Source organism: Drosophila gunungcola, chromosome 3R (genome assembly GCF_025200985.1).
Source record: "Drosophila gunungcola strain Sukarami chromosome 3R, Dgunungcola_SK_2, whole genome shotgun sequence".
NCBI lineage: Eukaryota > Metazoa > Arthropoda > Insecta > Diptera > Drosophilidae > Drosophila > Drosophila gunungcola.
The window spans coordinates 22,703,808-22,717,230 of NC_069139.1; the positions used below are offsets into that span (position 1 = coordinate 22,703,808).

The window sequence follows — 13,423 nt, forward strand, 5'->3', positions numbered from 1 at the left end:
AATTTTAATAAGCACATTTACCAACAAATCCAAATCACATTTAGTGATAATGAAAGAACAAAATTGTAATCAACCAAAAATGTTTTTGCTTCAAATTGTAGACTTTTCCATGTGAATGATTTTGACAGGTATTTTATTTACTAAAGAACTTAGTAACAAATTGGAAGCTCTTTTTGCTGTGTAAGGCTTGCATCTTTGGCACATTGTTGTTGCCACTGATGCTGTAGTTTCTGCCCTTGTTGTTGGGGGAACACACTTAAGTGGTCGTTTAGAGTATGCCACGCTGTTGTTGCTTGTTTATGAATAAAAAATAGTTTATTTGCAAACCGTTTAGCCCATGGGGGGCTGGGGAGGAGGGGCTTCTGTAAGAGCGGTCAATTAGGGAGTTTCATCGAGTTAAGCTTTCGCTTGCTCGCTAATGGACTGGAATCCACTTGCCCAGCGCCGAGGAGCTGTTTCATAATTGAAAAAGTTTTCAATAAGGCATATATAATGTGAGCCTTCTAAGCCATAATGTGACATCTTTGCGCCCGTGTGTGTGTGTGTGGGTGTGTGTGTGAGCGGGCTTGTTTGTGTGAGACTAAGGGTTTGTGTGTGCTGGTGGCCATTTCAATTGGCAACCTCGGGCTGCAGTAAGCGCACCCGTGAGTGCCATAAGCATGCGTCCAAAGATAATTGTTACGTCATTAAGCGACTGCCTGTAAAAGGCCCAGAACAGCAAACAAAATAAATAAATAAGAGACAATCACACACGCACACATCGCCACCTACGCCCCTTAGTACACACACACACACATAACTCTGGGTAAGCAGAAATTATCGTTGCCTACTTTTGTGCGCAGTTCACAATTAAATACATTGGCAGCGACATATGCGGCAAAGCGTAAACAACAAGCCAGGCCAAAAACAAGAACGTCGTTTTTCTCGGCTTCGCAAAGAAACGAACCAAAAAAAAAAACACAAAAAAAAACAAAAAAGGGCGGCTCAGCAGAGAGGCCGCCGCTCTCTGCGTGTCTATCCTAGCGACTCTTATGCCGACCAGCGCAAGCGCTCTCTCTCTCTCTCTCTCTCTCTTTCTCTCTATCTCTCACCACATCCTCCATATCCTTCACTCACACACAAACACACACTCACAGAGCCACAAAGAATGGTAGGCAATGTCAATGTAACTTTTATCCAGCTGCCGCTTCACTGCTTTCCTTTGGCTGCAGCGCCGCACAGCGAGAGTGTGTGCGTGTGTGTTTATGCTCTGATTTGAATGCCACTGATAAGGTGGCATTACGCGCTCCTGCGGGCGGGAAGAAGTTAAGGGGAAGGTGAAGGAGTTTGGGGAGCCTGCTTTTTGCATTATAATTCGATCTGCCTTAGTCACAGTGCCTTTGCTCGAGTGGCTGCGTCGCCCTATACACAGAAAAAATGTGTTTTGTATTTACATTCTTAAACTTGTGAATTGACAAAAGAAAATGGGATCTCGACAAACAAACATATAAACTGCTGACACAATCAGTATTGTAAATACATTACTTAAAATTTAAATGAAATACTTCACCAAAGATCTCAAAGCATGAAGTTTAAACAATAAAATATAAACACATAAAATTTTAATTAAATACTTCACCAAAGATCCCACAGCATAATATTAAATATATTATTTGACTCACCTAGTTGACTGACCTGTTATAGGCTTAATTCAAGCAAAATTTAATTTGTGTTTACATGTTTAGTTTTAAAAAATGTCGTTTCGCGAAAAGGTGTTTAAAGTTTTAGATGGAAATGCTTATACATGCGAACGGTTGCTCATTAGATTTTTGTCATTAAAAACCATTTAAGATACTTTCTTGCCTCTTTCAAAGGATTTTCTTTAACGTGTTAATCATCGAATAAGCGAAAAATAAAAACAAACGATTTTTTAAGGATTACAAGAGTCTCTTTCCATGAAAGATCAAATAGTATTCGAAATATAATAATATAATATTTCATATAATGTAAAAAAAAAGTAGATCCAGCTATGTAAGCTCATAAACAAATGCACAATTAAATAATTAAGACCACATATGCCAGTTTTAGAGGCGTTAAATTCATATCATTAAACAAAATATTTTGCCATGCTTTACAAGAAAAGCGGTTTACTTAAGTTTAATAATTTCATTTTCTAAAGTGTTTAAACCAGCTATTAGCACAAACCTATTGGGTTTTAATTTTAAAGTCAATTTTTTTCTTGCTGTGCATGAATAGTTGCAGGTTGCACGTCTACCTTTGGGCGTGCAAGTTTACAATTGACTTTTAACGATTCGAACCACACACACATTCACATGCGCGCTTTAACAAGACAAACTTGTGTGCGAATTTATGTGTTATCATTTATTGTGCCTATTGTGTGAAAACGTGCGCTTGGCACAAATAGACCGACGAACAGACGCAGATATAGCCCAGCCACGCCCCAAAAAAAAATAAAAAGAACCGCCCTCCTGACAGCGCCATTTTGTGATAATATGCTGCGCCTTTTGTTTTCACAGCAATAAAAATTGGTTGTAATTTAGTTTCCCCCCACGCCAGTGACTGTCTCTGTTTTTGTATCTGTATCTGTGTCTTTATCTGTATCTGTTTGTGTGCCCTGTTGTGATTGATACGGAGCCTGTGGGAGAGCTTTGTTTGCCTTCCCCTTTGCCCTTCACCTTTCGCCACATCCTTCGGCATGTCCTTCGCTCTATCTAGGCTTCCAATTAACTTTCGTTGATGCGTGTTTCATTTTAATGCCATTTGCGGCTCAACAATTTGTATGGCATACTTTGCGGCCAGTCGCAATTTGCATAGTCATAGGCCAATTATGGCCATCTATGCACACACACAAACAACCGTACGTGAGTCGCATAATTGGTTCGTTACGGCCAACTCGGAGCTAATGTTTTATGGATTGGTGCATGTGGAATATGGCGGAATGCAGCACAGGAGTCACATAAAATTGCAAATACATTATTGATGATGTAAGCAGCAGCTGCTGTTGGGAAATAAATAATTTTAAAACTGGCAAATAAACTAGAATTTATATTGTGAAAATAAAGCAAGTATCATTTTAATATCCGGATTTTTTTTAAACAAATGTTATAGAAGTGGAATTCTGTTTAAAATAAATGCAAATTTAAAACAGTCATGTCATTAAAATGGCAGATAAAAGAATAATAACCGCTACTTATGTGGTGGAATATAAATTGCTTTAGGTTTATTATCTACTTTAGGATTTATTACTTTAATTTGTATAATGCTGGTGCTGCTTTAAAAGCTACTCGTACCCTTTTTTAAGCATCTCTCTTTTGAAATGTAATTTCTTACCATTGCAGATTGCAATTAGTTATACAAAATATATGTACTCGCTAACCTCATTCCCATTTGTATTGCTTTCATTGCAGCGCAGAGCAAGAATCTCGTCTTCGTCGCCAAGCTGAAGCAATTAACTGAAAATGTAGCAGGGAAAGAACATGGCCCAACTGGAACAGCAAATGCCATGCGATGCAACTAGCATAAACGTGAGTACGGAATCCAAGGAAATGCGAAATGCGCGCGAATGGAAATGGGAGTGAAAATGGGTAGGGAAATGAAAATGAATATGGGGTCTGGTGTCGCGGCTAATTGCTCGGGTGTGGATCTTAAAGCAGGCTTTTGTGAGAGCCGGGGCATTTCATTTGCTTTCAATTTGGCTGCCATCTAATTGCTTGGCACTAATTTGGCGTCTCGCATTTCATTTGCAGTCCGTCCGTCCGTTCGTCCGTCTGTCCGTCTGTCCCGGCCATTATTAAAGTTCCTCCTTGGCAGCGGCCTCATTGTGCCGACATCCTTTGCCATCCTCCCTGCAGCAGTAATCAACTGATATGAAATGCAGCTCAGGCTTGCCAAATAGCCGGGAGCCCTGCTGCTTGGGCCCAAAACTTATTGAATTGGCAGCAAATAGATTCTTGGCACAAAAGAAAGATGCCATGTTTGCTTGGCCCAAAAATGGTAATTTGACGGCGATTGGCGAGTGCATCGATCGAAGTGCCAAAACGAGATTGATTTATAGCCACCTCCCCCTGGATTTTCCGAATGGACAACGAGTGTTGGAACAGCTCTTAATGATCATCACCTAGTCCTGTCAATAGTTCACCAGTTTGCACTCAATCAGCACAGCTTGAAGATGGCTTAGGACTTCAACGTTCCAGGACGAAACTTGCATCCATCTTGTGTCGTCATCTCCTATCGCCTTAAATTGTTAAGCTGCAATTTGATTTGATTTTTAATATCGCCGTGCCGGGTCCACAATCCGGCTATATACGTATAGTATGTGTGCGCCCTGGCTAAATCAGTTTTACAACTTTTATGTGAATCCTTCACCTGCTTTATTGTTGTCGTCGTCGTCGTCGTCGTCGTCGTCGTAGTCGTTGCCTCCGAAGAGTATAAAAAGCCGTGTAACATTACCGGGCACAACGGCAAAATGGCAATGACAGCAGCGACGGCAGCAGCAACAACGTCAATAGTTAAACTCAAGCGGGCTCCAAAGTACAAGATTGTTAGCATAGCGCGCAGGACACAGCAGGAGCCAGGACAACGCCGAGCAGGGGCATAAAAGGCAAACACAAATGCACAACATTCTTTCGTGGGTACACTGTGGCGAAAAATTAAGCTAGTCAGCATCAGAATTAAATGAATTCATTCTAAGTTGGTATGGTATGGTTTTTGTTTATCCTGTTGTTTTAAATTTTTAAAGCGACTGTTTTTAATTAAAATTTTTTTTTTTAAGATATGAATAAAAATTGCAATAGCAATAAGTCAGGTGACATTTGGATAAATTATATACAAATTAAAGCATATCTCTGTAATTCAAACAACTTATTGGTAATAGCTTGGAACGGATTCAAAAATGTCTAGAAATAAATGAATAAGTCCTAAGATATTTTAATTTTGAACTGATCAAAGGCTATGATATGTTCTTCATTTTGTTTATGTCTTATGAGATTTTAGTTTTAGTTTTTCTTAGTGTCTTAGAAATGGGGACGAGTGGCGTTGCCCGCTGGGCATCGTGTTAGCCAGAGGAATGAGGATGGCAATGCGGTGGCCTCGACTCCTGTGGCTCCTTTCAGATCCTTTTAGGGGACTGTGGCTATGGATGCTGCTGCTGCTGCATCTGAAATGCGGGGAAATGATGCATTTAATCGAAATGAGGGTTGGGGGAGGGCTAAGCAGCAACAAACCAGGGGCGGCACTGGGCGTGGTCGCTCAAAACAGGGAGCGGAAGTCGGCACAAAAGCAATGGCCGTCCTGCAGGCGTTAAGGCCTGTCTTAAGCGGGTAACGACGCTGTGGGCGTATGGGTGTCACCTGTTTTGCATGTGACACACGCCCCCAACGTGCCATGGATACCTGAATATGTGGCTACCATGCAGTTCAGCACACTGAGCGAAAATCGGGGACTTAGATCGATAACAAAAACGTAGGCCTTAGTTCCACAAATAATATAACAGATGTAAATAAATTCTCTACAGAACTTCATCTTGGTGAGATAAAGCAAAAGCCTGGTGTATGAAGTAAATTTAAACAATAAAGATGAAAGTTTGTTTGTTATATAGACAAATACACATTTTTGTTGAATCTATTGCTTCTAAAAGTTTTCCGGAATTAAGGTTTATTTGAAATTAAGTTTATATGCATATTTATTGCCAGTGTGTCACACTAGCTGGAGCTGTGGAAGGTGCTGGTCTTTTCCTGGTAGTGTTCCGGGATTCCCTTTCATATCGCATGGCACGTAAATTCGTAATAAATTTGAAATTATGTGCACATTTCGTGCCGCAGGCTGAAGGCCAAGCAATTTGCAACTTGCACTTTGATAATTTATGTTGCATCCGCCCTGGCAACGGTGGCCAAAAGCATATATCACGTCTGCCAGCCATGTGGCCTACCCCTGTTCCTCCAGCTTCCAGCTCCCAGCTGGTTGGGATCCCAATCCCAGGATGGCGGTGTCAGCCCGACAGCAGAGTGAATTTTTTCAATTTTTACGAATGCACGGCACAAAGGACATGGTGTCAGGCGTATGGATTGATTATGCCGACTGTCAAGGACGCAACCACTCGCACACACACACTCATCTTACAGGGGCTTCAGTTTCGCTCTCAATTGGACATATCCTGTCACACGCTCTGTCAGCTGGCCAAGGACGAAAAGGACGCGGAGGGGCAGCGGGATCAGGCATCGAGAATTGAGAATCGAGTGCCATCGACGGCTTTTTGACCAATCGCCCGCACAAATTGACGGTCAGTGCGAGTGACGCCGTCTAATAACACTCATTACGGCTCCATTCATCATCGCAATCCGCATTGCATGTGCCACCGACAGCTGCAATCGATATGCATTTCGCTTTTGATTCGAATTTTGATTGGCTGATTGCCGTCGCTCCAGGGGTTCCGTTGCAAACTTTGTATTTGTTGTATTAAGCTGACAATCAGGAAAACAGGTGCCATTCTACAACTGACCGATGGCGGTCATTTCAATTTGACTTTCAACAGCCTGCAGATGTACACTCGCAAAATATAATTGCTTTTAATCGTAGTCTGACATTTACTAGCTAATATTCGCATTTAATAACTAAACTTTTATTATTTAAACCAAGCATAAACTTTTTTCTATCCGTAAAGATAGATAAGTCATTTGCTTTCTAAGCAAACACCTAAAACTATTTTTGTCAGTATTAAAAGGTAATTTAAAACGATTTATATTTGGTAAAATTTATTTGTTTAATGTAAAGATTTGATTGAGGAAAGCATACAAGAAAATACAACTTTATTTCAGTTAATAGATAAATAAATTTTCCTAGTGTAACAACAGATGCGACGGTCAATCAATTAGTTTAGCAGTTGGCGAACATGTCAGCGAGTTTGCACGCCAATTGCACAGGCTTTCCGCATTGGAAGTGCGGCAAATGTTGCACTTAAATTAAATGCGATTTGTTAAATGTTTGGGGAGATTTACACGCTGCAGTCCCACCTCCGCTGAAAATTTATTCAATTTGCTGATCTGGCATTGGTTTCATTAGTGCGACTGCGGGTCATTGCATTGCACTGGCGGTAAATCGAGTTCGGATCCGCTGGCCACTGCACCATGTGCATATTTTATGTGCAGTCAACTCCATCATGATAATTTCACGAGCAGGGCGAATGGCAAAATGCCACGGTCCTTTTCTCGGCCACTTCCGCTGTTCCATTGATTTTTGCATGGCAAAGGATTTGCGTTTCGGTTTGGCTTTTTCCGCCCAGAAATCGGCGAAACAGAGGGCACATTTGTATACATAAATAACAGAGTAAAAAATTCGTTTCTTTTCAGTTAGTTAAATAAACAAAATTGATTGCGATATGGAAGGTTTTAAAATATTGGCATTAAGTAAATCACCATCGAAAAATTATTTGCAATTCGGAAGGTTCTATAAAATTGGCATTAAGTAAATCACCATTGAAACATAACATATAAATTAGCAATGCAGCTGTTTTTACTATTGCCGAACAAACAAAATCAATTTTACTAACTTGAACAAAATGAACTGAAACTATTTTTTCTGAAAGTAAATATTAGTAAAGAGATTTTTGTTTTGGATGCAATCTAATTCTGAGACGAAGTTAAAATTAATATCATGAATATTACAAATTAGAGATTTTTTAAAATTAAATATTACAGAATGAATTGTAAGCGGATTTTCAATCTGCATATATATTTACCAATTCTTTGTATTAGGCATCTCAAAGTCAGTGTGTTCCACAATGACGTTTTATTCATTCTTCTGTGCTGTTTGTTTGCCCGGCAACAACAGTGGCAATCGTAAACAATTTGATTTTCACGCACACCAGACAAAAGCAGAGTGAGGGGTAGGGGGTGGGGCAGTGCGGGGGCGGGAGCGGCTGACTGGCAGTGCAACAATTCTAATCGGATTTCGTTGCAGCTGCGGCCGGAGCTGCCAGGGAAACAAAAGCTTTTGCCAGGAAATTGATATCGAAAGCAATTTGGCACCGCTGCCCTCTGCGGATGAGAGATACGGGGATTGCGACGGTTAGGGGGTGGATTATGGACCGTTGGCATTGGGTTTTTGGTACCGAATAACTCAATTCGCTCTGCCAGTGCGGCACACGCTGCGTATGCGCAACTGCAGGCGTAGCGTGTCGTGGCGTGGCTTAATCTGTGGCACTTCAATTTGATCGCCGGGCATTTGTAAGGCCTTCGATGCCGGCTAAAGTCCTGCTGCTCCTAGTGCCTAGTGCCTAGTGCATAGTGCCTGACGTTGATGAATATTGCTACAGCGATAAATTCAATTACAAGAGCCGAGTGGGGCCAAGTCGAGCGCTATAACTCAACTGACAGCGGCAGAACTCTCTGCCGCCTCCGCCACTTTATCCACTCGACTTGGCTCTTAAAGTGCTGCCACAAACTGAGACACGGACACGCACGGAAAAGGCAAAAAACAAAAAAAAAAAACAAGAAAAATAAAAAGAATAGGGGGAAAGACGGCAAGGAAAACAGTTAAAAGTAAACAAAAAAAGGAGGCAAAACAACATAAAATAAATGTAATAAATTTTAAACATAGAGATGATAAATTGCTCGGGGACTTGACTCAAGGCGCTGCCAATGGCAATGGTTTTGCGCGATTCTCGGCATTCTCGGCGCACCCCTACATTTTTACAATTTGTTTGCGGCTTCGCCTGTCGTGTCCCGCCCCGCACCGCCCCGCCCCACCCCTTACGCCCCCTTTTGGCACGTGTGTTTGGCGTTTTTATCTATTTGGCAGCTGCTTTTGCTTGTCGTTGTTTAATTTAGTTTGCTTCGAAATTGATTTGCTGCAAAGTTTGCCGCTTCCTTTTTTTTATTTGGTATATATGTACTTTACAATCTTTTTGACACGCCCACGCCTGCTGGAAAGTTTTCAACTTCCAGCCGAAGTCGCATTAATGCTGCAGTTGCAAATGTTTTTCTCGCAACTTTTACTTAAGCGCTGCCAGCTGTTTGGTGGGATCCTGCCAATGCAAAGAAACTGGGCTAAAGTTAAGCTTAAGTTCTGCCAACTGACTGCCTGTCACCTTGTACAATATTCACCACCGCTCTTCCTATTGCAGAAACTCAGAAGATTCCGTGATTAGGACGTGTTGTACCCTAACGCTCTAAATGCAGACGATATGGTGAGTTTAACAATTTTTTAAAAAATAATATAATAATCATTTAAATAAGGATCATTGAAGCAGAGAAACCATTTTATTTAGTTAAAAAAAAAAACCTTTATACAATGGTATATCGATTTCAAATAACCATATAATCAAGCCCCAAACAGATTATCTGATACAAAGCGAGATTAACCTTTTTTTTTAAATTTAAAAATGTGTTTTTAAATATTTTACCCCTGTTTGTTATAAAAACCAATGGATTTTTGAAAATCTAAGAACTATATCTTTGAATGCTTATACAATGTCTTAAATCAAAATTATTCAAATACACGATTTATGATTGTCCTAGAGAGCAACTCAACAAGTTGATTATTCCGGCTGATTAATTTTAAATGCATTTTCCTAGCTACAAGCACACTCTCAAGACATACAGATAGACCGCATAAATCATGCATTACGTATACGCCGCATACGCCCAGAACTATTAACAAGCGCATTGCGTATTCATGAAAGCATTTTGATGTGCTGAAGTGCACGTTGTTGCACAAGCAGAAGAGGATGACAGGAATAGAGACTGAAACATAGGGCGACGAGCTAAGTTTTCTAATTAAAACTACAAATAATTGTGACTCGTAATGAGCATACAAACACAAACTCACACACACACACACACACACACACACACGGCTCACTTAAATCTCGCTGCGCCCCCGCGAAAGCCAAATTTAAATTGCAATTTGTCACTGTGGTTGCCAGTTGCCATGTACGCAACATGCGACTACAAGGCTCTGTGTCCTGGCTAATTTCCATTCCGGCCACAGCTGCCTGCTTCCTGCGATGCGATGCGATGCGATGCGATGATGATCACGATGATGAAGTTCCTTGGCGCAGCTAGCGACTAAAGTCAAAGGCACGCCTGCATTTCATTTTCACAGAGAAATGCACAAAACGCGTGACATCCTTTGTGGATGTTGGCCACACACAAGCAACTTTAAAGCTCTAGTTCAAACAGAATGTTAATCAACCAAGTGAATGCATATTGTTTCGCCCCCACACAGCATCGGAACACCAGAGCATCAGAAATGTAAATGCCCTTTTGCGGAATACATAAATGCATCTGTATCTGGAGTACACAGCTAGAGAAGATGGCTAAATTTATGCCACCAACTCGCGGCGTTGAAGTGTGGACTGCTGCCGTTGCTGCTTTTTTGTTGCCACTGATGATGATGATGATGCGCTGCTGTGGATGGCAACTTTTTGTGCAGCATCGAGCGCCATTTGTTTCAACCACCCATTTGCTGGGCTTTCAGAGCCCTTGCCACGGGTTTAATAACTATTTTGGAGTGTTTGCCGCGCTTAGAGGACTGCCGCATTAACTCTGATGCAGCTGATGCAAGTTTGTAAGACTTTTAGGACAAATGACATGAAAAGGAAAGAACAGTTCTAACCTGAAAAGCTGGTATCCACCCTATTTTATTTTGAAATATATTTACAAGTTACTAGGATACAGACAGAGCATTCAACTTTAAAATAGTTTTCATCACAAATGACAATATTTGATTCATTGAGTAGTCTTTTAAATTTTACTAAAACTATAAAACTAAATTGAAAAGGTTTATTGTTGGTTATGATACACATCTAGACTATCTGTAAGGGCATCGGAAAAACGCAAAGCCAGTGGTCGCCCTTTTATTTGCTGCGTTTTCTCCACTTTTTGCCGCTTTGAAGTGGGTTCTGCGCTTTAGTCGCTTCTAATTGGCTCTGGCTGACTTTTAATTTTTGCCAGCTTTATTATGTTCGCATTCGCTGCCTTTTGAGCGAGGAGCACTCATTAAACCGCTGGCCAAGTGCACAATTAGCTGGGCCACAGATACGGGTCAAAGTATCGTCCGTCCCATCGCCCTACGATGCCACACAAACTGACTAATTGCGAGAAAAACAGAAACAGGTCAGCCGCAGGTGGGTTTGTGTGAGTTGTTTGAGTGCGAACAAAAACGAAAACAGGGCGAGCATTTGAATAAACATTAGCGGCCACAAATTGCAATTTATTTGCATCGTTACTGTGGCTGCAGCTATTACTTTCGACTGCAATTAGCATTTTACAGTAGAGTCCGAGTGCAGCGAATAATTTCCAATTATGCGGCAGCCATGTTTCTGCACTCGCAGCAGTTGACAGCTCGACAAAGTTTCGCCAGCCAGCCTGCCAGAATGCCAGCCTCCTTAATTATTCAGCAGGATACACACATGAGCTCACATCCTTTGCTGCCAGCTGCCCGGAATTAATGGTTACAGCTGAAACGTAACAGAAAACACCACTCAGCCATCCAGTCACTGCCCCACCCGCTGCCGAAAAACTCCGGCACTCCGGCACTCCAACACTCCGCACTCGACATTCACCTAGTTACGCATACGCCCTGATGACATTAGTGCAGCATTGCAGACAATTTTCGTTGGCCAAATGGGAAAGCCACCGACCAGCGGCCAGCAGAGGACCGGTGGCCGACATTTGCAAAAAAATCGCACGCAAACACACACAGGAAAATAAATTATATACTTAATTGTGTTGCAAATTGTGTAGTTGCTTAAATAAATTCGAAAGCATATATTACACAACATTGCATAAACAAATATTTTAAAAGAACTACAAAAAAATTCTAATGAATCTAAAAATCGTTTAATCAGTTGTGTACTATCCCATTTTCAAAGCTTATAAATAACCAGCAGTTTTTCTAAAAATGTAAGAAATTCTTTTAGACTCAAAAAATCTCAAAACTGTATATTTTCAAGATTTCGAAAAGTCTGCATTTAATAGTTAAGTTTAAAAGCATTATTTAATAAGAAAACTTATTTTTGGTCAAACTCTTAATTTGAGGGAGTAATATTTTAAAAATGTTGCTAGTTTATACGTTTCTGGAATACCTTTAAGATAAAAAAAAAACCTTGGAATATTATTTTAAAATAGAAGTTGTGTTAGGCGGTAAAACTAAAACTTTTTATACATTTTATTTCAATGTCACCAAACTGCTGACTAACAACTCTTTTTTCTCTGTGAACCAACTCGCCATCACACACTCGGCAATAGATGTGTGTGCGTGCGTGGCAGTTTCACGTTGATTACGAGCACTTTATGGCTCCGTGTTACGTGTGGGCGTTGCTGTTGGATCTGGCCGAAGACTGCCATAGACATGATGTCTATGCGTTCATTGTTGCAATTTTTACTTTATTATAAGCGTCTGCAATCACTACAACAACAGCAGGCCCAGCAAGAGTGGCATTCGGCGAGGGGTTGAAGAAAGGCAAACTTGTTTCGGCGTCTGTTATTGCGGCCAAAAACATTTCGAGTGGCGGAAATTTGATAAATGCCTGGCCTGACCCAATGGGCGTGGCATTCGCCAAGGGTTTATCTAGTATACTTGTAGGTTATTTATGATTATTTCACATATTTTTATGGCTTGCAAATGAGGAATGTGTATGCGACACAGAGGCGTAGTTAGTAGGGGATTTGGAGGATGAGCGCTTCGGGAAAAACTCGGCTAATGTAGTATATATTAACAAGGAAAAGTATATGGGGAAAGGCAAACTTTCAGTCAATTTCTTATCATTTCCGTGTTATGAGAGTCATTGCTTTTGTATGTATGTCTATGCAAGCTTTTTGGTTACATTTCCATTACAGCGAGAGCTTTTTGCTTACAGTTACACGGATATTACGTATACGTAAAAGTAACTACTCTACTGTGTGTAACTTAGCAAGGAGCTTTAAGGATAGAAGCTTTAGAGAGCTTTCACTCAATTACATTTTTTACATGAAGATGTAAAACAAAAGCTCTAAGGGGTATGCTATAAATTTGAAAATATTCAATAATATACGGTGTATATTTAATGTGCTCAAATCGAATTAAATTTTTATTTCGCATACATATTATTACAAAACGAATATAAAATGCTAATACTAGGGATACAAGTAAAACATGATTTTCATTTTCTCGGCTTGAGGTCCCTTTCAATGAACAAAACACACAAAACTCTAGAAAGCGCTGAAAAACAAACATTAAGAATTGAACCCTCAGTCAAAGAAACCCCTTTAAATGGGAGTCGGGGATCTGGTAGCTTGTAAAAAAAACAGCAAAAGGATTGCCCGTTGGCGTTAACCGAATGGGCGTGCCAGTGGAAATTGATTAAAAAGACAAGAACCCAAATGCTTTGTGATGCTGTCCGGTTCCATGTGGCGTGTAATCCTCCCGAATGCGCTCGAGGAATCGA

General features: G+C 40.7%; 1 protein-coding gene across 10 annotated transcripts in view; it reads left to right on the forward strand.

The window, feature by feature from the left end:
• Nucleotides 1–13,423, forward strand: part of LOC128252301 (cubilin) — a 52,917-nt gene that overhangs the window by 5,583 nt on the left and 33,911 nt on the right. For 9 of the 10 annotated variants that reach the window (XR_008267299.1, XR_008267298.1, XR_008267300.1 and 6 more), the window contains 2 exons: nucleotides 3,408–3,524; nucleotides 9,119–9,181. Coding sequence is in view for 1 of the 10 variants with exons in the window: in XM_052979945.1 (XP_052835905.1) it covers nucleotides 9,179–9,181 (3 nt within the window). In the remaining 9 variants the exon portion in view is untranslated. The remainder of the gene's footprint in view (nucleotides 1–3,407; nucleotides 3,525–9,118; nucleotides 9,182–13,423) is intronic. The other variant, XM_052979937.1, reaches the window with a different exon arrangement.